Here is a 27,890-nt window from a genome sequence, read left to right as displayed (position 1 = left end):
TGGAGTATATATACCGGAATACTTACCTTGCACTTTTTGCACTCATTGCATTGGCACATTCATTAAAATTGCATTATTGTTATTATCTATCAGGTTTCTGTAGACTGTTTGGTCCTTGTTTGGCAATATAAAAACTCATATTCAGGAACACCTTTCAAGAATTAATTGCGAGGTGAAAGATGCCCCTCTTGTCCCTCATTTTTTACAAGTCGGGCATGGGGAAAAGGATCTGCAATATACTGTGCTTTACGTCAGCAAATTTAAAGATCTGGATTTTATTAAGAGAGATCTTTTGAGAAAGGAAGTGATAGATCTTTAAATTAAATAGTGTTAGTCCAAATGGGCTGAAAATAAATAATGACCTTTCATGTTATCTATGAGGGGATATTTACTGGAAGCGCTAGCGCTTTAAATTTCTTGTGAGTTGCTTATAAATTAGAGACACATGTAGTCACAATCACGCACCTGGAAGTGGAGACTGGTGCTTGGAGAATTTGTTGAAACTGTTTGATATTGACTTTTAGGAACTATATATACAGTATTCCAATTTGTTCTTGTTTGTAATAGAACTGCCTTGTGATATGACTGTCATTAATTTGTAGTTTGTAACTGCTGTGATGAAGATATTTTGAAATGAGAGGAATTCGCTAGCTGCCCATTGCAGTTACAACTGGATTGGTTGTGAAGAACACTCATTAATATTATACTCTGGACTTACTTCATGCAGTGTTGACTGTATGATTTGAACCAAATTGTACTTGGAATTATCTTGTTCATGCTCCTTATATGGTATTATATATTTAATATTGGGAGTAGCCACAGTCATTTTATGAATAGGCACTAGCACTTTGTGTATTTATATAGGAATATATGATTATTATGTTTACAAGCACTTCATACTTTAAAACTGGTTCCTTAATTTAAGTGCGAATATATCTTTGATTGTCTACTCGGTCTGCATTAAATGATAAATGAAGTATACTTGTACCATATTTATTGATGTTGTAATGGTGATTATTTATTGACCTATATTACATTGATATCCTTCATTAATTGGTTTAGTTAATCATGGCATATCTGTTTTGGTAAAGGCAATGAGCAGCAAGCTCAAGCTGCAAAGTTATTCACATATCAGCAAGGCTGCTCTGCCCCCTTCATTTCATTGGGACCGATATTGCGGGGGAGAAGTAATCTTTTTTGTGCTTTATATTCCCTATCTCTGTTCCTAGTCTTATGGCTTCTTTGTACATTAAAAATGTCTGCATTAAAATTGTACTTTATATTAATGCTTCTATTTGTATATACACCCAATTGTTTGTTATACTCAACCTGTCTTTGTTCCCTTTCAGTATATTGTATTGTTGAATTGAATTGTGTTTAACTTTGATATGGAAACAAAAAATTACAAAAATTAAAAGTTTTTTAAAAATGTCTGCATGATAAGCGCTTCCTTGTAAGACATGCAACCTGCAGGGAACCCCTCAAATCATCACTATACTAACATTTCTTTCATCTTTTTTTCTCCCTTCTTCACACCTTTCCCTCTCATTCTGCCTTACAAAACTACCAGCTAATTTCCTGATAACTTGACCAGAGCCTTTCTCAGTCATTACTTTGGGGGCATTCCTACCTCAAAGCATGCCACATGTGATCATCCCTACATGCACAAACATCATTTTATATGAACAAGGCAACACACACTTGTCCAGCTTTGGAACATGCAATTGGACACCTGGACTTGTTGTTCACATTTACCAAAGCTTGAAAATATGCTTTGTTTATGCAAAATGGCAGGCAGGCATACATATTGGGAGGATTGTGTGTAGCACCCTTCCCAGTATGCGAGATAGCAGTAACCCGGGCATAACAACTGAAAAGGGCTCACAACGACCACTTCTCCATTTTTCCACTATTGTTGTGCCAGGCTAGCTAAATGTCACATACAAATAGGATGCAATGGCTTGGGATTTTTTTGTTTGTTTTGCTTTGCTTTACTTTACTTTATTGGAAAGTAGAATCTCCAATTAAAAAAAAATAGATAATTTTAGGTGCCCACTGCCCATGTCATGGCTTCTCCTGTGTAGAGTACACATCCTCATGACTTTTGTGTGTGTGTGTGCGCGCGCACTGCATCTGGCAAGTGGATATGCCAGGAATCTAATGATGTACCTGGGAACCAAATTATTGTCTTTGGGAAAAAAATCTCTAGACCCTGGCAGACAATACACCAAATAGCAGAAAGTTAACAATTCTTGACAGCTTATTTGGAGTTTGCCGGCCTCAATCATCCCACTTATGCATCCCACTTATAGAAACTGTTTGCGTAGTGTATGTGTGTGTGAATAGTAAAAGCTACTCTAAAGCTATCAGACATAAAGCTTTCTGCTCTTTACACAACCAGTTTATATGCTAAAGAAAAATACTTCTGTGGAACCTACAGAAGGAAAATCACTATTAATAGCTTTATATATCCCCCTTACCACAAAAAAGTGTAGATAGAATCTGATCTTACATATGTTGGACCTAAGTAATGTGAAATATATGTATTACATATGTAATATATGAAATGTTTACCCTTGTTGGCACATCTATTTTCATATCGAGATTAAAAGAAAAAGTGATACAAGCGTAGTAGAATTTAACACACTTTTTGCCCAGCCTATGATCAAATTCACAAACTAAAGCTACAATCTTTTGTGTACTTCCTTGAGAGTAACTGAATTCAGCAAGGCTTACTTACGAATGAACATGCACAAAAACAGGCTCTAACTGAAAGTAGATGTTTTAGTTTCAGGTATTTATAGATAGTTTCAGCTGTCAGCTCATAAGAAGAAGGTTTTTCATTAGACCAGTAATGCTCCAGCATATCATGTGAATTAAATGTCATATACATTTTATGCCATATCATATGTAAGTCACATTTGTAAGTAACATTTTAATGGACTCAGATCAAGGAGATTTGGTAGCTATTGAAAAACAAGTAGTTTTTATTGTCCCAGTCCCAGAGATCATTGAATCCAGATGTTTTCCAGGGCTACATTCCATAAACATGTACATATTTTGTTCTTCTAGCAACATTATCCCAGTATATGTATCTTGAGCAGTAATGGTTGGTTTCCTTCTGGTCCCTGCAGCCATGGGAAATCAGAATTTGTAAAGGCCCCAATACTAACAGAGGCTGTTGCTTGCTATAACCAAGCTCTGTGAAGAAATCTCTTTCTTTATGAAGACTAAAGAATTACAGGATCCTTCCTGACTAACGTCAGCATACAGCGCAGTCCTAAACAGAGACATAGTTTTCTAATCCTATAGATCTTCTTTTTCAGTTTCTCTCTTATTTAAAGAAAATATAATGAAAATCCTAAATCAATGGCATTTATCCCCTTGGAAGTTAGCCAAAATATATAACAAAGCAAGGTTTTTAAAAACTCCAAAACAAACCTTTTCCATTTGCAGTGGATGTGTGAAAGGGCTAATAATTTTTGAGAAATGGTGGCTGCTCTCTTACAATGATGTTTGGAAATACCATTTACACTAGAGACAGTGCTTATAAATTATGTCCTAGTGATTCCTGAAAGATTGCAGAATATCACTTTTAACTGCGCAATCCTGAGCTGGGGTGGGGTGGGGACAAAGTGAGCAGGGAGGCAACTAGGACTTATGCTGGCATATTCCAGACTTATGCTGGCATAACCACCCTTATACCAGCACAGTGGCCCGGCACCACTCCATCGCAGTCCCCTGCCAGCATGGGCTGCAGCAGCCCGGCACCAGCATAACTGAGGCGTAAGTCCCTGTGCTGGCAGCCAGGGGGGTGGGCCAGGGGGCAGGGCATGAGTTAGTTGGCTCTCTAAGCCATTTCAGGCCTGGGAATGCCCCCCAAAGCAGTGGAAAGTTGTGTCATGAAAAATGGCAGCATAGCCCATAGGCACCCATTCTACAGGAAATCTCAATTGCTCCCCAGCCTGGCCCTGCCCAAGAAGCCCAGTGGAGCATAGGATGTCAACTACCACAGAGACCAATCTGCTTGCATCACCTTGGCATCTGAGCCACTTTCCCCATGCCCAATCAGCTCCCTGGGCACCCTACATAACCTCTGGCTGGGGCACCTATGACCCCAGGTAAGTAAAGAGGCAGCTGGAGGCTCTGCCCAAGAGCTCCCTGCCATAGGAACTTAGAGTGTGAGGAGCGGGAGAGTGCTTGAGGTAGCATGGCAAAAGTACACTGGAGGAACTTTGCAAAATTTGGGGAGTACTTTGCAATCAATCAGAGGAGGAGAGCTAAGTCCAGAATGTCTAACTAACAACTATCATCCAAGTTCCCTTGCAGGTTTGGGGAGGGGAGAGGGCGCACCAACAGGTAAGAAGGAGCTGGGGAGCCAGCTGCCCTGGCTTGATCATTCACACCGGCCTCCCCTCCCCCTCACCAGTGCCTCCTCAGTGCCTGCATCTGCACTCAAGGCCTGCCAGGGGGGCCGCCCTTTCCCACAAGCCTGCACCGCTTGTGCCTGCCAAGGAGACAGTCGCCCAGAAAGCTATGATCAACACTGTTGTATCAATGGGAAGACCTTCCAGCAGCCCATGCCAGGGCTCCATTCAGACTCTCTCGGCTAGGCTCCCCCTAGGGAGTGCAGCTGCGGGTCAGGGTGACTGAGTGCTTGTTCTCGTAACTCCTCTGCATTGGCAGGTGCACAACCCCATGACTGTCTCCCTTCACAGGATAACAGTTCCAAGCAGTCATGGGAGCAGGACAGGTAGATGTGGATGAGGAGCACTGTGTAACTGAAGGTAAGCTGTGGCAGCCATTTTGTGGCTGGCTCCACCTCCTGCAGCAGACATTTTGTGGCTGTGCCCACCATGCTATGTCAGAATTCCAAAGGTGACCACAGGCTCAAAAAAATCAGGGACCTCTGATCTAATATTTTCCATAAACTTAATGTTCAGTGGATTCACTATGTATGAAATACAAAAAAAATACATGATTAGATACTGTATAGGTGAAAAATGTATGTCAGAACAAAATCACTCATTGTAACTATGGTAGAAATGGTTTGAGGAGGAGATAGCAAGGCCATCAAATCTAGCATCAGTTTTTGTAAGACCATCATTAATAAGAGCCATAGTCCAACAATAACTCCATCAGAAGTGATTCAGTCATATGTACAGGTGAAAATTAAAATAATTCCCACTCAACAGATAATCTTTTTGACATTGCTAGCTTTATAGCACTATCTTCAAAAGATACTGACACAACTACATAAATTTTAAACAGGATACAATTCTTGGTAAACTAATACATTTACTAAGTTGTGGGCTATTCGCTTACTTGTTAATTTCCAGAGAATGCATCCCATATCGACTTTCAATTGCATATTTGCCAGGATGAGCATGGACATTGATGGGCACATTGTTTTTGTACCTATAAAGCAACAACAAAAATGTAGCTGTGATAAAATGAAACAAAAATATACAGAATAAATTAATAAATACATACATGTTGAACCCTTCTGTTTGCTTAAGATCCAATGTAGAGTTTTCCTTTATATCTCTTATAGGATGCTTTCCCAGCCAATCAAGACAGCAACATCATTTGTTGTCCTAATAAGAGCTTCCAACTTACTAAAGGTGATCTGCATACTGAATAGAAGAAGAATGTGCTACTGATCCACAATTGACTCATTGTGACCCCTTCTCTGGAGTGATCCAGGCATGAGATGAGCAGAGGTGGTTTGCCATTGACTTCCTCTGCATAGCAACCCCATTATTCCTTAGTTATAATGAACAGACCCATTGCTTACTAGGAGATTTCTAATAAATATGTATGATTTACTGGATAACACCCAACAAGATTTGCATCCAGTGGCACCCAAACAACCAACAAGATCTTTGATGTATAAGCTTTCGAGAGTCAAAGTTCCCTTTGTCAGATCCAGGTCAGAATGGAGATCTCTGGGCCTTTATAAACCACTAAGGAGGTGGGAGGGGTATAGCAAAGAAGTATGAATGCATCTTGCAAGAAATTCAAGCTCAAGGGGAAAATATTCCACGGTTGATGTGTCGTCAAATAGTATCTAAGTTCAAAGAACAAACTCTCAAAGAAGGTTGCAGATTAAGAGAAAAAACAGAATTTGAATTACTAATATGCAGTGATTAAAGCATTTACTAGGAAAAATTTATAAAATTCTACTGCGACACCACACAGAAATGGAACATTAAAAACTGTATTTTAAAATGGATGAAAAACTTCTGAGAAACCATCTCCATGAATCAATGGGAAGATTTATGGACCAAAGATATTAAATTTACAGATTACCAATTGTTAAAAGTGAATTGGTACAAAATGTTCTTCATTTTTTTATTTCAATAAGAATACATACATATACACATAGACATAGCATCAGGGGATATCAAACACAACATCATAGAAAATCAAAGGCAATAATATACAACAAAATATATATTATATTCATTTTCCATCTCTACAGTTCCTTCCTCTTTATCTTCTTTTCCTTATTCAAAACCTAGTTTTCCTGTAAGGCTACCCTGCTTGATTCTAATAAGTATTCTCTCCTATCCTCATATCCTATACTTAATTTCTTGTTCCATATTTTGATTTGACCCATCTATAAAAGGGTGTCCATCTTTTCTGCAAATCACCTCTACTTTGTTCTTTTTTCAGTTCTGTTAAGACATCCATTTCTGCTGTTTCTAAGATTTTTTCTATCACTTCTCCTTTCGATGGTACCTCTATCTTCTTCCAATACCTCACATATGTTATTCTTACTGTCGTAATTATATGAAGCATCAAATACCCGTTTTCCTTCTCTATCCCCTCCGACATAATATTCAATAAGAACAATTCAGGTTTGAAAGGTATGGTCATGCCTAATACTTCTTGAAGTAACCCATGTACCATCTTCCAATATTTTGCCGCCGTTTCACATGACCACCAGATGTGATAAAACATACCTATCTTATCTTTACATTTCCAACATTTATTGGATGTATCCGCATACATTTTAGCCAGTTTCTCCGGTGTCACATACCACCTATAATACATTTTATACAAATTTTCTTTGAATGAAACTGACTTTATTTTAATATTCATCTTCCATATCTGTGACCATTGTTCTAGATCTATATCATACCCCAGATTTTGTGCCCACTTTGTCCTGCAGTCTTTTATTACTTCATCTTCCCTTTTCAATTGCATTAGATACAAATAGAGTTTATTGATTATTTTTTCATTTGTCTCCAGTAGCAATTTATCAAGGGGGGCTGTTCCATACAGAATCCTTGCAATTTATCTTTGGCAAATCTGGATTCGATTTGTGCTCTTAGCCACCAGTCCATATGTATACCCTGTTCTTTTAATTCCTCTATTGAGTTTAGTTTTCCATCTTTTCCTAACCGTTGCTCATATATTTTCTCCCATTTTAGTAAATTTGGGTGGGTAAATGCTTCCACTGGTGACACCCATTTTGGAATTCTTTTGTAAATCTGTGGTTTTAATTTCCCTCACACTGACATTAAAGACTTTCTTATTACATGATCTTTGAAGTACTTATGTATCTCAGCTTTTTGATACCAGAGGAATGCATGCCACCCCAATTTAAGATCATGCCCTTCTAACTTTAAAAGCCTTATATTCTGAATTAAGATCCATTCTTTAATCCATACCAGTACACAGGCTTTGTAATATGTTTCCTAATCTGGCAAGGCACATCCCGCTTTCTCTTTTAATTCCTGTAGTGCTTTAAGTTTTATTCCAGGTCTTTTGCCTTACCATATAAATTTTGAAGTTATTCTATTTAATTCTTGAAAAAACACTTTTTTCTGTATGATTGGTATGGTCTGGAATAAAAACGTGAACCTTGGCAATATATTCATTTTGATTGTGGCTATACGCCCCAACAGTGATATATGCATATCTTTCCACTTATTTAAATCCTCCACAACTGCTTTAATTGATTTTTGGTAATTGTCCTCCCTCAGTGAACTAGCTCTATGGGTTATATAGATTCCTAGGCATTTCACTCTTTTTCCCCATTGGAATCCAGACTTCTCTGTTAATTCTTTAATTTGTGTTTTTGTCATAGTTTTGGTGATAATCTTTGTTTTTTGCTGATTGACCTTCATTCCTGCCATTTCCCCAAATCTTTTTATTTTCGATATCAAATAGTCAATGTGTTCTGTTGGTTCATCCAAGATACGTACTAGGTCATCAGCAAAAGCTTGTAACATATTCTTTGCCTTTTATTACTGTTCCTTTTATCTCTTTATCTTTTCTAATTTCGTTATTTAGGACTTCCAGAGACAAAATGAATAAGCGTGGCAATAACGGGCATCCCTGCCTCATTCCTTTTTCTATTTTAACGGATTCTGTCAAATCTCCATTCAAACTTATTTTTGCCCATTGTTTCATATATATCGCTCGAATCATATTTAAAAAAAATTTTCCGCAATTCATCTGTTTTATTTGTTCTAACATAAATTGCCAGTTAACGTTGTCAAATGCCTTCTCTACATTCAGAAATATCAAGGCCATATAAAATGTTCTTCAGATGGTATACTACCCCCAAAGATATTGCAAATTAGTAAGGAGTTGGACTATAGTGGAGAGTGTTGGAAATGTCAGTGTACAGATGCAACATTTTATCATATGTGGTGGAATGTAAGGAAGCATAAAGATATTGGATAAAGATACATGAAGAGATGCAGAAGATTCTCAAGCTCAGGTCTGAGCTGAACCCAAAAAATATGCAATTAAATATTTTACTGAATAATGTTACAAAAGAACAGGGAGATTTATTCGTTTTATTTATTTGTTTTTTATTTTTATTCCATCCTCCCCACACAGGCAGGCTCATGGAAGATTACACTCTTTTCCAGTTTATGGCAATAGCCATGAGAGTACTGTATGCAGCAAAATGGAAAACATATTCATGTCCTGACATGCCTGAGTAGACAAACAAGATGTATGAATATGCATCAATGGCTAAATTAACTTCCTATGTGCACAATAGACCAATATCGAAATTCTGGAAAAAATGGAAAGACATCTTTGGTTATATAGGTTACAACTAAGAAAAATTAAAGTAATTATATTATGGAGATAAAATACAGAAGAGATGACATTAAAAATGTTGACATTAAAGTCTGGATATAAGCAACTGAGGAGAGGGGAAGAGAGCTATAATCTAGCTGTGCTGTTATATACTTTGAATATATTTTTCTGTTAGTTTAAATCTAATTCAAATGTAGTGTTTGTATAAGTTTCTATACACTTTCTATTGTTATTAATATCTTTTCTTTTAAATAAAATCTTTACTTAAAAAAAGAAAAAAAGAAAAGATTAGAGCAGAAATCAGCATCTGTAGTGAGGTAAAAATCCTGTGTCTCTATTCAGCTCTGAATTTGTGGTTGAATTCTGTCCTTCCTGCTGCCACTGGACCCTTCCCCCAAGCCACAAGGGCTGGCCTGAAATTGTCAGTGGCTGGCCTACAAGAGATACAGTTGATCCATGCTGGCACCAATGGTAAGGCCTTAATCAGTGCTGACAAGTGCACCACTGGAGAAACCACTGTGGCCACAACCCAGCAGCTAAACGGTGGCCCCAAGGGGCCATGGGGTTATGGAAAATGGCTGCCATATGGGCTAGAAAATCTGGATTTTCACATCCACACAGCAGAAATCCAGGCCTTACTGGTAAACTTTCCTAAAATTTTGGAGCAAAGCAGATTTGAGAGGGATTGGAGAAAAGCTGGAGAAACCCCCAGAGGTGAATGAAAGCACCCCAATACTGTGGGGAAGCAGGGAGGGGGGAAACACTTTCCAAAAGCACTGAACTTGAGGTAGATAACCCATTTGGAAGATTTTTTTTATTTTTCCCTGGTTCCATTTTTATTTACTCTTCTGATTACTTTGTTTGTAGTTGATGTTTTTGATGCTCGAATACTTTGGGTATTATTAATTCATTTATAGTCTGCCTTTCTCACTGAGATCCAATGGAGATTACATAGTGTAAGTGAGGTACAATATAATCAATAGCTAGGACATTCACTCAGTAAGTGCCATAATGAATAACAAGATATTCAGTGAACAGATACAATAGGATATGGTAACAGGAAATTTGAAAACAAACAAAGTCAAGCATCAAGATGAAAACTTTTGAAACAATGCATAACTAATTTACATGGCATGGTAAGCAATATGAAATCTTCCTAATGGTACTTATCCCTATCAGCAGACAGTACTCAATAGCATGGCATATATTCCCTGTCCTTACCAATGCATCTGTCTGAGCTATTTCTTATGACATAGCCCTATAATCTGAGTAGAATAATTGTTTTGCATAGTTTGCAGAAAACCAGGAGAGTGGTAGTTTTCTTCACCTCCTCTGGCAGGCCATTCCATAAGGTGGGGGCCAACACAGAGAAAGCACGCATGCGAGCAGTTGTTGATTTTGCCCAACTGCAGGGTGGTATCTGCAGAAGACCCTGTTCAGATGAGCGAAGCTGCTGAGGTGGAACATAGAAGGAGAGGCAGTTGCACAGATATGAGGGGACAAGGCCACGAACAGCTTTGAATGTGATAGTCATGAGACCTTGAATTGAGCCCAGTAACTGATGGGAAGCCAATGTAGTGACTGTGAATTGGGAGTGATATGCATGCTCCATCTAATTCTGGACAGTAAGAGAGCTGCAGCTTTCTACACCAGCTGGAATTGCTGAGTCATCTTTGAAGGGAGACCTATGTAGAGTGCAATATATTAGTCTAGTCTCATAGTTAATGTGGCATGAATCCGGGCAGCCAAATCACCGTGTCAAGGCTTTCAGGCTAGTCTGAGTTGAAAGAAGGCCTTTTTAGCAGCTGCATTTACTTGCTTCTCTAGCAGCAGTGCTGAATGTCGTATAACCCTTAGGCTCTTAACTGAGCCAGCTAGGGTGATCTGAACTCCATCAAAGGTTGGAAGCACAATGTCCTTCAAGATTTCTGCTTTACCAACCAGCATCAATTCTGATTCTGACTTGTCTGGGCTCAATTTCAATTTGTTTGCTTTCAGCCACTTGATGACCTCTGTTAAGCAGTGATTTAGTATCTCTATGGCATAATCTGGGGATTTAGATAATGAGATATTGAGCTAAATATAATGTGCATATTGATGGCATCTAATGCCATAGTTAGGAATGAGTTCTCCTAAAGGCGAGGTTGAATAACACACAGGGGATGAGATTGCACTTTGTGAAACCTCACAAGATAATGCCCACACTGAGGATAGTTGGTCTCCAATAGCAACTCTTTGAGTCCGTCCCATAAAGAACAATTTAAACCTATCTAAGGAATATTCCCTGATGCTTACTTAAGTCTCCAACTGCCTCAACAGGATGGCATAGTCTACTCTGTCAAAGGCTGCAAAAACATCCAGGAAGAGCAACAACATTGTCAACATTCAAGCGTAGCTCATCAACTAGAGCCACCAGAGCCATCTCCATCCCATAGCATGGCCTAAGTCAAGACTGAAAAGGGTCCAAGGCATGACAGTTGTCTAAGAAGACCTGGAGTTGGTCAGCTACTGCTCTCTCATCTGCTTTACTCAGAATGAGCAGATTAAAGACTGGGTGATAATTGACTACATCAGTTTTGTCTAAGGAAGATTTTAAGTAGTGGGCAGATGACCACCTCTTTGAGAGACTGAAAGAAGGTGCCTTGAGTTAGTGACTGATTTATGATAGACCTCAAGGGCTGCTTTATGCGATCTTTACAAGATTTTAGTAGCCAGGATGGGTAAAGATCTAGAGTACAAGTAGTAGCTTTCACAGATGCTAGAATTTTGTCAATATCTATTTCTGTAACTGGGACAAATTGATTCAGAAACAGACCAAACAATGTGTTAAGCATTACTTTTGCCTCACCTATATTACAGGTGGTGTCCTGATCACAGAGTGTTTGAGTTATTTTATCAGCAAAAGACTTAGCAAAGGTGTCACAGCTAATTGTCTGCTCTTGAACCAGTGAAGGTTCCACTTTAGGGATCAAGAGATATCAAGATACCTTAAACAGTTGGGATGGAAGTGAACTGGTTGATGCAATCATTGCAGAAAAGTAAAGTTTCTTTGCTGCTATCACCACAGCTTCCTAAGTCTTTCAATGGGTTCTATAGCATGCTCTATTAGATTCAGCACAAGTTTTCTGCCAGCGTCTTTCCAGATGTCTTCCAGTCCTCTTTAGATCACATTTTTGATCTTTTGACATTTTATGAAAAGCAAATAATTAAATAAATATATAATGTTGATATAAGCACATCAAGCCTACCATGTAAGACGAGGCTCTGGCCAGCCAGTCACAGTGCAATGCAATTTGACATTCTGCTTTTCCCAGATAGTGTGGGAACGAGGCTTGATAACAAATTCAGGAGCATGTAACAAACTATCTTCATTCAGCTTCCTGCGAAATTCTTCCGTCTCTCTTAACTGCAAGATAAATATTTCATTTAAAAATTTATTATTTGGGAACCTCAAGTTTCCTAACAGAGGAGAAAAGAATATTCAGGGCAATATAGAAAATATATTTAAAATCACACTTTTTCACATTCTGTTTTTCAAAGATGAGTTATATTGCTATATTCTTCTTGATAGCTTTTAAAACTAGTAAGAAGTACTTTGTCCTTAAAGAATGCACAAGCAGAATTCAATATTACATACACATAATAATAATGGAGAGTATAATAAATATTGCATAGTGCTTAGAGTGTTAGACTAGGATCTGGGAGACCCAGGTTTGAATCCACAAGTTTGAGGACCATTGCCTTAGACAATAGCTTTACCATAACCAAAATGGCAACTAAAATTTTTTCAACCCACTTTTTGATGTGTGAACAGATTTTGTAAATTGACACTTACTCTGGTGATAATTATGACAAAAATTTCCAGAACTGTAACCATGCAAGTCTAAGGATAACAATTTGGTTTGGTGTAGTAGTTAAGAGTGCTGGGACTCTAATCTGGAGAACTGAGTTTGATTCCCCACTTGAAGCCAGCTGGGTGACCTTGGATCAATTACAGCTCTCTGGAGCTCTTTTAGCCCCACCCACCTCACAGGGTGATTGTTGTGGGGATAATAACAACATACTTTGTAAACGGCTCTGAGTGAGTGTTTAGTTGTTCTGAAGGGTGGTATATAAATCGAATGTTGTTGTTAACTATTCACCCCATTTATTATGTTCCTAGAACCACAGAGTTGGAAGGGGTCTTACAGATCATCTAATCCAACCCTGTACCCAATGTTAGAAAATATTGGTTCAGGGTTAGAGCCAAACCTACATGAAGATAAAGAGTTTATAACCTCCATTTCCCTTCCTCCACATGTATGGACTTAGCCAATGGGCAGCCAGGGAAACTGCCTCAGGCACTGTGCTGGGTCTTCTGATGGAGGGGAAAAGAGAATAAAAAAGGACACTTCCCCACAGCACTGACTCCCACTCATCTTGCCCAGGGCTTAGACTGCTCCCTGTGCCACAGCAGCCACTCCTGCTTACTCTGTCTCAGGCTCTGCCCATCAGTTCCACTGCCCATTGGCTCCACTGCTGTGGATCACACCTGCCTTGTATGCAGTGAGAGCCACCTCTTGCTTATCTCCAGTGTGTTTGTGGGGGGTGGGGGATGGCAGAGATTCTGTGGCCCCATACTGAACTTTTGCTTAGGGTTCTAGAATTACTAAGACTCCCCCTTGTTCTGCCAGGAGATCCCTATGTGCCACAGCAGACTGCTGTGGATTAGAGAGCCCTCAAGAACAATATACCATGGCAACATACAAGTATCTGGTCTCAAAATAAGCATTGCCTTAGCTCCCAAGGCATCCTTACAAATCTGCCATGAAGTCCTGCCCAAGGGAGTGCATTAAAACAAATTGGAATCTATTTTATAACCTACAATCAATTGGATCCATGAGATGGAATAAGTATTTGATACATGTAAAAGGAAATGAAGGGAAAAAGCTCAAAAACCTTGGGGAGTAGAGTCACTTGGCATCTGCTAATAAAAGCTGCGAGTCAGGTAAACATAAAATTATACAAACAAAGAGGCTCCTGGTGATTTCTGTGGAAAATACTGTTCTTCCCAATTAGTTATTTAATTTTTGAAAAAATCTATGGCCACAATCCAGTGATATATCAGTGTCTTTATGTCGTATTTGATTTAGTACCGTTTTCTTTAGGGTTGTCCGCTCAGCTGTCTCTCGTATTGCCACTTTTCTTGTCTTATTTTTTTCTTCTTCCACAGAAGATGAACGTATTGTTTTGGTTGCACGAATTCCTTCACCAGTTGCAAAAAGGTTCCTTCTGGCTATATATGCAGCACTTTCCTTAATTCTTTCTTCTTCTGTATCTGTAATTCCACTGATATGAATTTGTCTAGAAGAATTAAGAACATGGTCTATCACATGCTGAAGAGAGGACAAAAGATTTTATATTGATAATAATTAATGACGGCTCAACCTCTCCATTTCTAAATGTAATGATCCTTCCACACAGTCTTCTGTAACGCAGTAAGGAGGATACCACTTCATCTCATTCTAAATTTATCAAAATTTTCACTATTATAACAGATTTTATGACTAATAAACTTCCCACTATAGTCACTTTGTTGTGTTACTGAAGAGTTCACACATGGAATTGTCAGAGTAAGTTTGTTTCAGCTACAGCATTTCCTAAAATAATTAAAGACACAAGGGACTACAGCAACAATTTAAAAAACCACACCCGATCTTGCTATAAATTTGTAAGATTACCAGTGCTCATCTTCTAAGAAAGGGGAATACTGTGTTTCAACATCTAGAAGTTCTTCCTCTAAACTCTAAGGTATTAGGCCAAAGGAAATTCCCATTTTATATCACATATTCTAGAGTCAAGTCCTATCATTGGAAAAAACTTAATTGTAGTCTTAGCCCAAACTAATCTGCTAGTGATGATCAGTATGTAAGATGTCAGCTACGAATGTCTCCTGTTCTATGATTTTTATGAGGAAAAAACACATACACTATAAGAAGTTCATGGCTAAGCTTAGCAGCATTATCTAATCTCAGCAAGAGTTGACCTCAGAATATTTTAAAAGGTTAGAGGCGAAAGAAAGAAAGAAAGAAAGAAAGAAAGAAAGAAAGAAAGAAAGAAAGAAAGAAAGAAAGAAAGAAAGAAAGAAAGAAAGAAAGAACCTCTCTTTAGCAATTAGCAATTGTGGCCCACAGATTTTTTTTTTCAGTGGGTAACCTGATGAAAAGCAGGAGAGGCCAAATTAGAAAATATATTGGAGATCTGAACAGGTTTATCCAAATTTCTGCAAATAGTAGCCCAGAGGGAGGTCTTATTTGGATCAGAACAGAGTTACTATGTGTTTCACTTCAACCTTTTTCCTAATATAAACGAGCTTTCTAAAGACACTAATAACCCAGCAGGGAAAATGGGAAAACAAACTTTCAAGACAAGTAGCATTTCCAGAGAGAGACCTTATAAGGTGAAAAACTGGGAAGCGGGTGGATTAAATCTGTCACACAAAACTGCAGTTCCAAACCAAAATGCTTCCCTCCCTATGTCTGCTGTTTGGAGAGGATAAAAGAGACAGAGGGTCTCATCATAATTAGAGATGGGCACGAACAGCAATACGAACTAAAAAAAGCCATGAACAGCCCAATCAGCTGTTTGCGAACAAGCTGTTCGTGAGGTCACATTCTAAATGAACAGGTGGTTATTGCAAGCCTTGTTCGTTGCTGTTCGTTGCTGTTCATCAAGCCAGACAATCTGGCACCTGCAATCAATCCCTTGGAAAACTGGAGGCAGGGACTGCCTGAACTCTGTCTGAACTCCTGCTGTTGCCCTGGAAACCCCAATCTAAGCCCAGTTTAGCTTGATAGGCAGGTCTTCCTTTCAAGTGTGGAGCTCCAGATTTGTTACAAGGAAGCAAAGAGCAGGGAGGAGGAGGGGTCCCAGCTCTGGTTTTGCAGACAGTGAGGGAGAGACAGTTGCTGTTGGCATTTTGAGAGAGAGACAGGGAGAGTGCATTGGCGTTTGAATTTTCTTTGTGTGTGGTGGGATAGGGATCTACCTCTTCAAGTTCCAGAGCTGCTGCCAGGCTCTGAGCCAAGCTATTATTTATTATTGGTACATTTCCTGCTGCCTGCTCAGGTAGGGTTTCTGGGAGTGGTGTGGTAAGGATCTTGATGACTGGAGGAGAGCCTGCTGGCCCCCATGAACAACGAACATGTTCGTGAACAGGTCATGTTCGTTAATGTTCATTGTTGGTTGTTCGTGAATGGCAATGAACAACGAATACATTCGGGTTTTTTTTCTGTTCGTGCCCATGTCTAATCACAAGTCTCTGAAGTCTTGTCTAGGTTGACCCATACAGACAGTTGAATACCATTATTTATATTCTTATGTAATTAATAATAAATACACCATGAAAGGAAGTAAGTCAGAATAAAACCTAATCTAATATAACAAGATAAACATTGAAAATAAATATCAACACTTAATATAAAAAATAACAGGCACAATTTAACCACAGCTGATGATTAAAACTGTTGGACTAGGATCTGGGAGGTCTGTGTTTAAATCCCCACTCTACCATGGAAGCTCACTGGGTGCTCTTGGACCAGTCACGGTCTTAGAGACTAAAGTACCTCACATGGTGGTTGTTGTGAGGATAAAAGCGAAGATGAGAACACAATATGGTAAGCTGCTTTGGGTTCCCATTAGAGAGAAATGGTGTAGAGATAAATTGCTTAAGTTCACTTTAATACTTCACAATATAATATTTTACTCATGTTCCCATCTTTACTGTGGTAAATTAAGAAAGAAAGAATTATTTGCCTCAGACTGTTCTGAAGCTATTGTTTGCCATTTCACAGATCCACAACCAACTTGGTCTGCTGGCTCTCACCCAGATCAGCAGCAAGTGTGTCCGCTCCAAAGAGATTCGTGATTTAGTTTAAAAAATATTCTGCCTCTCCTCAACACATAAGCTGCTGCTGGAAAACTGCAAGCTGATCCAGCAAGAGAATTTAATATGATTTACAATATGCACATGGCTGAGTGAGTCTTTCAGAGAATAAATAGTTGGCATGGGTGTTACATAGCACATCCATTCTGGCACAAAAGCACAGTCTTTATGCCAACAAACATATGACAATAGGTCAAAACCATGTTTTAGCACCCTAAGAAATATGGCACAAGCTATTATTTACAGAAAAGGTATATAAAAGGCCAGAAGTGAAGGCATACCTCCTTTCCTATCTATCCCGCCCCCCCCCCAAATAATTCTTGAAGGGCTAGCTGAGCTTAGAACCAATTTTAGATCTGGAAACCAACTTCAGATCTGAAGGTAAGTCTGCACCACTTGTTTGTCACAACACATTTGTAACAACAAAATACTATTTTTCTTACATTTATTTCACATTTCCAAAAAGACACAGTGTTGGATCCAGCACAATTTCCACTTATATGAGCAAGCTAAGATAGGAGTGGAAAGTGTTTCACAAAATCGTGTGTAAGCTATTTATTTATTTGTCATTTATAGTCCGCCTTTCTCACTGAGACTCAAGGTAGATTATACAGTGTGAGTTAGTTCAGTCAATTTTATGGACATTTGAACACACAATGTAATAAGGTATATAAATACAAAGTTGCAAAAATTTAAAACCAGCAGAAATCCAATACATGCAGCTGAAGAAATGCCAAACTAGAGCATTAGCAATTCTAAGACTGACATATTAAATAACATAGAACTACCCTGTAGGATCATACATAAAGCAACAGATACTACATAGTAGCACATAGTATTAAAGTCTATGGTCCCTATCTCTTTACTGATGCATCTCTTTGAGACCACTGCATTACAGTACAGCTCTCCTATCTGTGTAAAAAGCTGTCTTGAATAATTGAGTTCTGCATCATTTGTGGAAAGCCAGGAGAGTGAGCACTTTCCTTACCTCTTCAGGTGTGCACACAAAAAATATTGATATTTTGGGGAGTTGGGTATCTGGAGTAGTACTATAGACATTTGGTATTCTCAATATATGGGTCCAAAAATACCGGTTTAGTATTTGGATTTGTGTTTTATTCAAAATCTGAATATATTTGACTTCATTATTCCCTATGGGAAAATCCTTCTGGGGAGCATTTTTCAAGAACATTGAACCAAAATTGCAGAGATCATAGTCCTACCTGTCCATGAAGCTGCCCCCCCGCACCCAGTTTTAAGTGAATTGGACAAAAGGATCCAATTCTACAGGCCCCTGAACAAGTTGCCCCTAGTGGGAAAATCCAAGGCTTTCTTCAGGACACAGGAAGCCTTAGCCAAACACACAGCAGCAACCACTGACCAAAACCCTCCAAATGCAAACAGAACCAACAAAGTCCAACAAAACAAATGCCAAACCAGAGAATCCCAGCAGAACCAAATGGAAGCAAGGGATTCGGTTACAAGCCCTACAGAACCAGTGTCACTCACAAATGCCAGACAGAACCCAAGGCAAACCAGAGAATCCCAGCATCCAACCTGGCAAGCCAGTAGGACCAAGGCAGCCAGCCAGACCTGGCAATGGCATATGGCAGGCAAGCAAGCAATATACACACACAATAATGCTGCCTCTTCCCCCCCCCTGTTGCCTGAGAAGCCTGAAAAAGGTGTGAGGGGGAGAGAAGCCATTGCAACCTTTCAAATATGATTTCAGGATATTCCCAAACACACATATAAAGCTGTGATTAGAGGAATACTAATGGATCTGAATGCAAGAGATAGGAAGAGAAAGGATGAAAAGAGACTTGAAATTATGGAAAAAATTAAAGCCAAGGAGATACAGCTTAAGAAAAGACCAGGGAAAAAGAAAATATATCAGGATATAAAAATCCTGCAGGAACAATTGACGGCAATGAATAACAACGAATTGGAGTGGAATTTAAAAAAAATGAAGCAGAAATCGTTTGAGGGTGCAAATAAGCCTGGGAAATACTTAGCGTGGCAGCTAAAGAAAAAAAAGGAGAAGAAAACCATAACTAAGATTAGAGAAGAGGATAATATATTGGTGGATCAATCTGCCATTAGTAGAGCCTTTTTCAAATTTTATGCAAAACTGTACCAAAAAAAGGAGGTGAATAGAGATTCAATAGCGGAATATTTGGAGAAAATGAAGCTTCCAACAATTTCAGAGAAATGGAAAGAGAAGTTAAATAGGGAAGTGACAGAGGAAGAAATAAAAGAAGCCATACAATCAACAAAATTAGGAAAAGTGCCTGGACCGGATGGAATAACAGCAAAGTTTTATAAAACGATGGCCAATGACCTGACACCGTTTCTAAGAGAGGTAATGAATGGAATTTTGCAAGGCCAAAAGATTCCTGACTCATGGAATGAAGCTAATATATCACTGATTCCGAAAGATGGACAAGATTTGACTAATGTTAAGAATTATTGGCCAATTTCGTGCTGAATAATGATTATAAAATATTTGCAAAAATTATGGCGGAAAGGTTAAAGGGATGGATGTCGGAATTTATTGCAGAAGAACAGGCTGGATTCCTACCTAATAGACAAATTAAGGACAATTTAAGGACAGTAATAAACACTATTGAATACTACGACAAGCACTGTGATAGGGAAGTTGGTTTCTTTTTTGTGGACGCGGAAAAGGCATTTGACAATTTGAACTGGGACTTTATGTTTGCCACTATGGAAAAGCTGCAAATGGGAGAAAAGTTCATACAAGCAGTTAAAGAAATTTATAAAGACCAGTGTGCAGCGATTGTAGTTAATGATGATTTGACTAAAAAATTGAAAATAAGCAAAGGTACAAGACAAGGTTGCCCATTGTCTCCATTGTTGTTTATTTTGATCTTGGAAATTTTGTTGATTCAAATACGAGAGGACGATATACAATTTGTGGCATAAAAATAAAGGAACTTTCCTACAAAGTCAGAGCATTTGCGGATGATGTAATGTTGATAGTGGAAGATCCAATATATAACATGCCAAAAATAATGGATAAAATAAAGGAATTTGGAGACTTGGCTGGATTTTCTGTGAACAAAAAGAAGTCGAAGATATTGTGTAAGAATATGACGAAGCAAAAACAGCAAGAATTAATGGAGATAACAGACTGCGAGGTAACTAACAAAGTGAAATATTTAGGAATTGAGCTGACTGCGAAAAACATAGATTTATTCAAAAATAATTACGAGAAACTGTGGCAACAAATAGAAAGAGATTTGATAAAATGGAATAAATTAAACTTGTCATGGTTGGGAAGAATAGCAGCAATGAAGATGAATGTGTTACCATGTGTGATGTTTTTGCTGCAAACTATTCCAATTATCCGAGACTTCAAACAATTTGACAAATGGCAAAGAAAAATTTCAGACTTCGTGTGGGCAGGCAGGAAACCCCGAGTGAAAATGAAGGTATTACAAGATTCGAAAGAAAGAGGTGGACTGCAACTGCCAAACAAGATTATATTATGAAGCAATTTGTCTGATTTGGCTAAAAGACTGGATAACACTAAAAGACCGTAAACTGCTGGCCTTGGAGGGACACAAAAAAATGTTTGGATGGCACGCCTACTTGTGGTATGATAAAGTTAAAGCGGACTCTATGTTTTTGCATCACTATATTAGAAGAAGCCTTTTCACAATCTGGAAGAAATATGAGAATTACATGGAAAGCGGCATCCCCTCATGGGTGGTACCATATGAAGTAATAGATCCGAGAGCTGTTTATAATGAACAACAATGTTTAACTTATAAAGAGATAATGTCAATGGAACATAGAATACTAAAAATAAAGACACAAGAAGAGTTATCTCCTTACTATGGATGGTTTCAATACAGGCAAATCAGGGATCTTTACAACTCGTTCTGTTTAAAGGGAGGAATAAGACTGAAAAACTCGGAGTTAGAAGAAGTGATTTTACAAGAAGGTAAAAAAGACATTTCGAAAATATACAAAATACTTTTAAAATGGTATACGGAAGATGAGACAGTCAAAGTCCAGATGGTGAAATGGGCAATAAACTTTCATAAAGAAATAACAATGGAATCATGGGAACACTTGTGGAAAAACACTTCAAAGATTTCAACTTGTACCAATATTAAAGAGAATGTATACAAAATGATGTATAGGTGGTATTTAACGCCTAAGAAGATTGCGCTTGGAAATACAAATATGTCAGACAAATGCTGGAAATGTAAAAAGCATGAAGGATCATTGTATCATATGTGGTGGACTTGTGAGGTAGCTAAGCAATACTGGGGAGATATAATAGAAATAATGAATGAGGTTTTGCAAACCCAAATAAATAAGAACCCAGAATTGCTGCTACTGAACTTGGGAATGGAAGATGTTCCAATGCAGTATAGAACATTGCTATTTCACATGACTATAGCAGCAAGACTTTTGTATGCGCAGAAATGGAAAATGCAAGAAATACCAACTATAGAAGATTGGATTTACAAATTGTTGTACGTGGCAGAAATGGACAAAATGACAAGAAAACTGAAAGATCTGGATCCAGGAGAATATTTTGCAGACTGGGGGAAACTGAAACAATATTTAGAAAAAAAATGGGATGTGAAAGGAGGACTGTGGCAGTTTGAGAATTATTAATTTGTGATTTTATAAAGGGGAGAGAGAAGTAACTTTACCATTAATGGGGAAATTGAGTCATTAATTAATCTAAGCTAACACTATTGTTAAGAAGATTGTATTAAAATAGATAGGTTAAACAGTTAGGAATAGAATGGATATATTAGAGAATTTGAGATACAGAATAATTTGAATATGCTTAGAATAAGGGATACAAAATATATAAGATTTAGAAGAATATAGTTAAAAATAATTTAAAGGATAAAATGGGTTAAGGGTTGGAAAGCTGTTGGAAGTCAATAAGGAGGGGGGGAAGGGTGGGGGTTGTTAGAATTTAGGTAATATGGGGAATTTATATAAAATTTATGTACTCACCAATAAATTTTTTTTTAAAAAAAAGGATATTCCCAAACATATCTAGTTATTTGGGAATGTAAATACCATTTTATCGTAATATATCTGAATAAGCTGGATATATCTGAATATACACAAATAATACTGACAAGGTATTTTTCAGGTATGTTTTTAAACCAGATATACTGAATTGCACAAGCCTAATGCAATCCCATCCACAAGTGGAACTACTCTAAGTAGATTTCTTTTTCCATTTGTGCATTACTGGATCCAACCCACTGCAAGGAACAGTGCATACTTCACACTTAAATTTACTTGGCAGTAGATTTCCTAACAAGCTGTTCAAATCAACTGCAACTTGGTCCAAAAGCATTTGCTAGAAAGAAGTAAAACTGGGGCATACCAATAAATAATGGTCTGTATTCAATAAAGCGTGATCTGTATCCTTACTGCACTAAGCAAAATACGAAGCATTCTTCTTGCCTAATTTGCTTTCCACTGGAAGAAGTGCCAGTTAAGTTGGAAGAAGGCTCCTTAGAAGAAGGAAGGCAAGTTAGGCTGAAGAAACATCTTCTAGGGTAAGGTAGGATATTACCCGTTGACTTCAGTGGGCTTGGAAAGGCATGCTTTTGATTGTACTGTTGGTCAGTCACCAGGCAGATATGTTGGTAGACTCTAGTTTATAGGGTTGCCAAGTGGCTTGGAGAAAAAAAAATACCCTGCCCCTTTAATAGAGGGTGAATGTGTGGGAAGGCTGTGATTACTAAGAGTCAGCATGTGCTCCACAAAAACAAGTCTTGTCAGGCTAACCTTATCTCCTTTTTGATAGAGTGGATCAGGGTAACGCTATGGACACAGTTTATCTTGCTTTCAGTAAGGCTTTTGATCAAATTCTGCATGTTATCCTTGTTGATGAGTTGATAAAATGTGATTTGGGTTCAGTTACCGTTAGATGGATTTATAATTGGTTGATAGATTGACACCCCCCCCCCCCCGCCCGAGAGTGTTTGTAAATGGTTCTTCATCCTCTTGGAAAGCAATGATAAGTGAAGTGCCTCAGGGGTCTGCCCTGGGTCCTGGTTGTTCAATATTTTTATAAATAACTTGGATGAAGGAATAGAGGGGATGCTCATTAAATTTGGAAATGATACTAAGTTAAGAGAAGCAGCTAATACAATAGAAGGCAGAATCAAGAAGAACTTGACAGGCTAAGAAACTGGACTAACAAAATGAATTTCAACAGAGATGAATGTAAAGTTCTGCATTTGCGTAGAAAAATCAAACATAATTATAGGATGGGTGACACTTGTCTTGGCAGTAGTTCACGTGAAAAGCATCCAGGGATCTTAGTAAATCATACAATGACCATGAGTTAGCAGTGTGATGCAGTAGATAAAAAGGCAAATGCGATTTTGCATCAACAGAAGTACTGTAGCCAAATCTTGGCCATCAGGCCACTCAACCTGGGTCCCTTACTGGTGCACAGCGATTGTTTTTTTCTCACCAGTTTCCAGTTTATTGCGGTCTTGCAGGTGGGATTGGCAGCCCTCGGATTTCTATTATTCTATGAATAAGGAGCTGAAGCTTTTCATATCATGGAGGTAAATATCATCATCAGGTAAATAACATCTCATTAATCTTCCTCTAAAAAGACAAAACATTTTTCCCCAGACAGTTGGCAACCCTACAATGCACACATTAATTTGCTCCCCGTTGTGTCAGACTTATTGCACTCCATTGCCTAGCATTCCTGTGGAAGGGTCACTGCCGCAACAGTTGTGGCCTGTTAAGCTCCATCAAATCTGGCATGGTAATTCCAACTTCATACTCCATTTCACATGAAAACAAATTCCGAGGAACACTCTTTATGGAAAATTGGGAACAGTCCAATGGATACATAAAGGCTGCAGAAACATGAGATGGTACATTCAACTCAGTAAATCAAAAATAATATACTAAATATTAAGCACCATTTCTATAATACATAAGGAGATCCATCCTGCCAGGTTATTTTTTGGTGCAAAAAGTGATTGTTCAGCTCAGGCATCATATCATCGCTTGTTATTTATAAAAAGCACCACCAATAAACAGGTCCCTGCCCTACCTGAACATTCAGTTTAAAAAATGTGAAACAAAAATTGTTGGATCTTGCAGAGGAACGAGGGAAATGGCCAAACTGTGTGTGACATCAGTTCCCAAAGGATGTAATTTATCCTTTAAAACAGCCCAATATGAAGCAGGGGCACAGCTCCAGGGAAGGCACATCACTCCTGCATTCACAACGGAAAGGAGAGGCAGCCAATAAGTCCCAATCAGGGATAAGTTTGTGTATGTATCTAATGTTGGCCATTTAAAGAATGCTTCTGACTCAGCAGGTGCAAAGTAGGGGGTGAACTGTGAGTGACTGTGGACACTTTAATGACCCTGACACTACCCAGGAGGATACATGCCTGTTGCTCCAGCCATCAAGATCTAGTTTACCAATTGGACAGGCATTTAAGCAGCTGCAAGTGGCCTCATTTAAGCTACAAATGTTGTTTGTGTACCAGGCACGGGCCCACGACCCAGGAGCCCAAGTGGCTGCTGGCAGAAGCAAAGCTGCTCATTGCAGCATTCAAGGCAAATATTTAACAACAGCAAGGAGATCTTGCAAGGGGCCTCCACTTGTGGACAACTGAGGAGTTGGGTCAAGTGGTTTAATTTTATTCCATCCTTCCTCCATGGAGTTCAAGGCAGTGTTTGTGAATTCCCCCTCCTATCTAATTCCATCGAGCAGATGCCTCTGGGAAGCTTTGAGATAGGATATGAATGTGTGGAGGCCCTGGGGTTTGGCTGGTGATCATATTCTTGCTGAAATTCTTAGCAACAAAAACAAAAAGAGTCCAGTAGCACCTTTAAGACTAACCAACTTTATTGTAGCATAAGCTTTCGAGAATCACAGTTCTCTTTGTCAGATGCCTGCATCTGACGAAGAGAACTGTGATTCTTGAAAGCTTATGCTATAATAAAGTTGGTTAGTCTTAAAGGTGCTACTGGACTCTTTTTGTTTTTGCTACTACAGACTAACACGGCTAACTCCTCTGCAAAATTAACTGAAAGTGCCAATGGGAGAAATAGTTAAAACAGAAATTCTAAGTACCTTCATTAGATTATTAAATAGATAAGAATTTAATGTTTCTTTGCAATATGTACATGGATATTTCTAAATTCAGCAAGGAATTTAATATGCTTCAGAAATTAACAAATGTGAGAGTAAATCAAGCAATACCAATGAATCTGCAAAATCATAATCCAGGTCTCATGAAAAATCTAGCTTTGCGTTGGCTGCATTCTAAAGGGCACTAATAAATAGTGGCTTATTCATCATGGACACGATTTAAGATTGGAATTCAGATGTTATGATGAGCTGCAATTAAAACTCCACTTGGTACAAAGACAATTTGTTTCAGTGCTCCTGCATAGCCATCATTTTGCCCATGCCTTTTCCTTTTCCAGCATGTGGAGATTGGTTAAATACTCTCCAACTTGATCTAGCTGCAATTCATTATGACATCATAATATTCAGCAGGTCAGCAGACAGTTCACCTTGGTGAACTGAAGTCTCCATACTTTACTACATACACACCAAGGTAAATTAGGATAAAACTGAAGTCTAGAATCCTGGGTGTGTGCAATAAATAAAGTCCTGTTTGCTGAGGTGGTTGCATTTGGCACTCCTTCTACCTCCTTAGCAGCTCTTTTAGTGTGCAGTTTGATCAAACCAAAACTTCCAACCAAGCTCTGCATACTAGAGAAGGAGCTTGGCAGGAGGAGAAACAGTTGTGCACAAACAAGGGGTGGCTCTTGCCTCAATGCAGGACAGGCAGCAGCTGGCAGCCCGAGCCCCATACCAGGTGAGGAAGGAGACGTGTGGCCCAGAAGAGACCCATGCCGGGTGTGGGGTAGGGGGAGCACATAGCTGAGCCATGCATAGTACAAGGTAGACTCTTTCTCCCTTGATCCCTCCAGAAGTGGGGGCGGGGCATGGCCCTTTTCCTAGGCCTTTTTCCCCCTCCCAGTCCACCCAGAGGAATGAAGCATGCTAGCATGACAGGTCAGGTTTCTGATCATGTACAAACTTTTATTTAGTAATGATATCTGCAAAGACTCCTCAGGGTCAAGGCTGAAGGAAGACATTTATCTGGCTGCAGAGATGCATGGGAAGGGCTCTTCTACTGACCCTCAGTCAGAAGGAATCTTGTTCTACAATATTTCTTTTGCCAGAACCTTTTTTGCTGGCAAAAGTTCCATAAGATGCCATTTCCCAGAGAAAAGAAAAAAATTCTGTCTTTGCCTTGACTTTTGCACTAAAATCCTCAGATTCAGCTTTATTGCCCCACAGCACACATCTACCATAAAACACATACATTTGTTTATTTACTTTATTTATACCCAACCTTTCTCCCCAGTGGAGACCAAAGCAGCTTACATCATTCTCCTCTGCTCCATTTTATTCTCACAATAAGCCTGTGGGGTAGTTTAGGCTGAGTGAACGTGATTAGTCCAAGATCTCCCAATGAGCTTCCATGGCAGAGCAGGGATTTGGAACAGGGCTTCCCAGTACCAGAGCCTAGTCTGATATGTTAATCACTATACCTCACTGGTTCTCTCAATGCATACAAGCAGAAGTCTTAATTTGCCTGTAAATGCATTTTTTTCATAGAGACAATGCATGAGATGACCATCAAGGAAATCAAGATATTATGCACAAATTTATTTATAGGCTACTAGGAAGCAGTATGTATTATATAATTCCACTGATTTTTAACAACTCACAATGCCATTCTAAGCAGAGTTACACTCCTGTAACACCAAGAAGGATATAATTCAGCTTTGGATGGCATTGTACAACATTGATTTTATTGAGTCAACAAATATACAATAGCAACAGCACGATTCCATCAAAATAAAACAAGATTTTTCATAAAAGAAAGTAAAAAACACACAGTAATAATCACATTAGCTATTTTTATCCAACTTTCCCCTATCTATAAAACAAAGACTGACAGAAAGGACTTACAGCGCAATCTTAAGAAGAGTTACTCCAGTGATTTCAATTGGCTTAGACTGGAGTAACTCCTCTCAATATTGCACTGTTAGTTATGCTACTATGTACAGTAAGAAACTCATTATAAAGATGTATGGATATACCTCCCTTTTTAATCTCTTTTTTCTCTTCCCTCCCCACAAAATAACAGAAAAAAGAAGATATACCTTCCAGTGAACACTGGTACAACATAATCTATAGCTGTGTTTTCTTTTTCCTCAGACAATAAACTTTGCTTAGCTCGTTTTGCTTTGGGACTCAGTTTTAGAGACTGCTCTTCTCTCAGTCTACTGGAATCCTTTAATCTGAAATAAAGACCATATGATTAGATTCACAAGGAGATTTGTCTTGCAAACATGTTTAAAAGCATATCTAAAATTAATACAAATACTTAATAAATTAGAATACCTTGCAAAAAAATAAATATACAAGTTGAAGGGTTGGAAAGCATACAGATCCCACCAGGCAGAGAGAATCAATTAACCTCAGTTTCCCCAAAGCAACAGCATGCGCTCGGAGACTAGAAATGGGCACGGACCAGAAAAAAAATGAACCATGCGGTTCGTGGTTCATCATGTTTCACAAACCACAAACTTGCATGAACCTGCACCAGTTCACGAACCAGTTCATTTTGGTTCGTGAAAACGTCACTACCAGGCCAGCAAATCACCACTTCCAGGTCAGCAGAAGGTCACTTCCAGGCCAGCAGAAGGTCACTTCCGAGTCAGCATAAATGTCTGCAGAAAGCCAAACCCTCGTTGCCTAGGAAACTGATTGATTGGCACCAGGCTGTGTGCAGTGATGAGCCAAAAAACGAACCAAATG

The 27,890-nt window shown here is 38.7% G+C and overlaps 1 protein-coding gene across 1 annotated transcript in view; it reads right to left on the bottom strand.

Annotated features, from left to right (window-relative positions):
• MYOM1 (myomesin 1) overlaps positions 1–27,890 on the bottom strand; it is a 143,864-nt gene that overhangs the window by 97,625 nt on the left and 18,349 nt on the right. The window contains 4 exon segments of the mRNA XM_054984625.1: positions 5,326–5,418; positions 12,315–12,472; positions 14,202–14,409; positions 27,233–27,370. Coding sequence (XP_054840600.1) covers positions 5,326–5,418; positions 12,315–12,472; positions 14,202–14,409; positions 27,233–27,370 — 597 coding nt within the window.

This window comes from Eublepharis macularius, chromosome 7 (assembly GCF_028583425.1).
Source record: "Eublepharis macularius isolate TG4126 chromosome 7, MPM_Emac_v1.0, whole genome shotgun sequence".
Taxonomy (NCBI): Eukaryota; Metazoa; Chordata; class Lepidosauria; order Squamata; family Eublepharidae; genus Eublepharis; species Eublepharis macularius.
The sequence above is the reverse complement of the archived record's forward strand: the minus strand, read 5'-3'. Positions and strand labels throughout refer to the sequence as shown.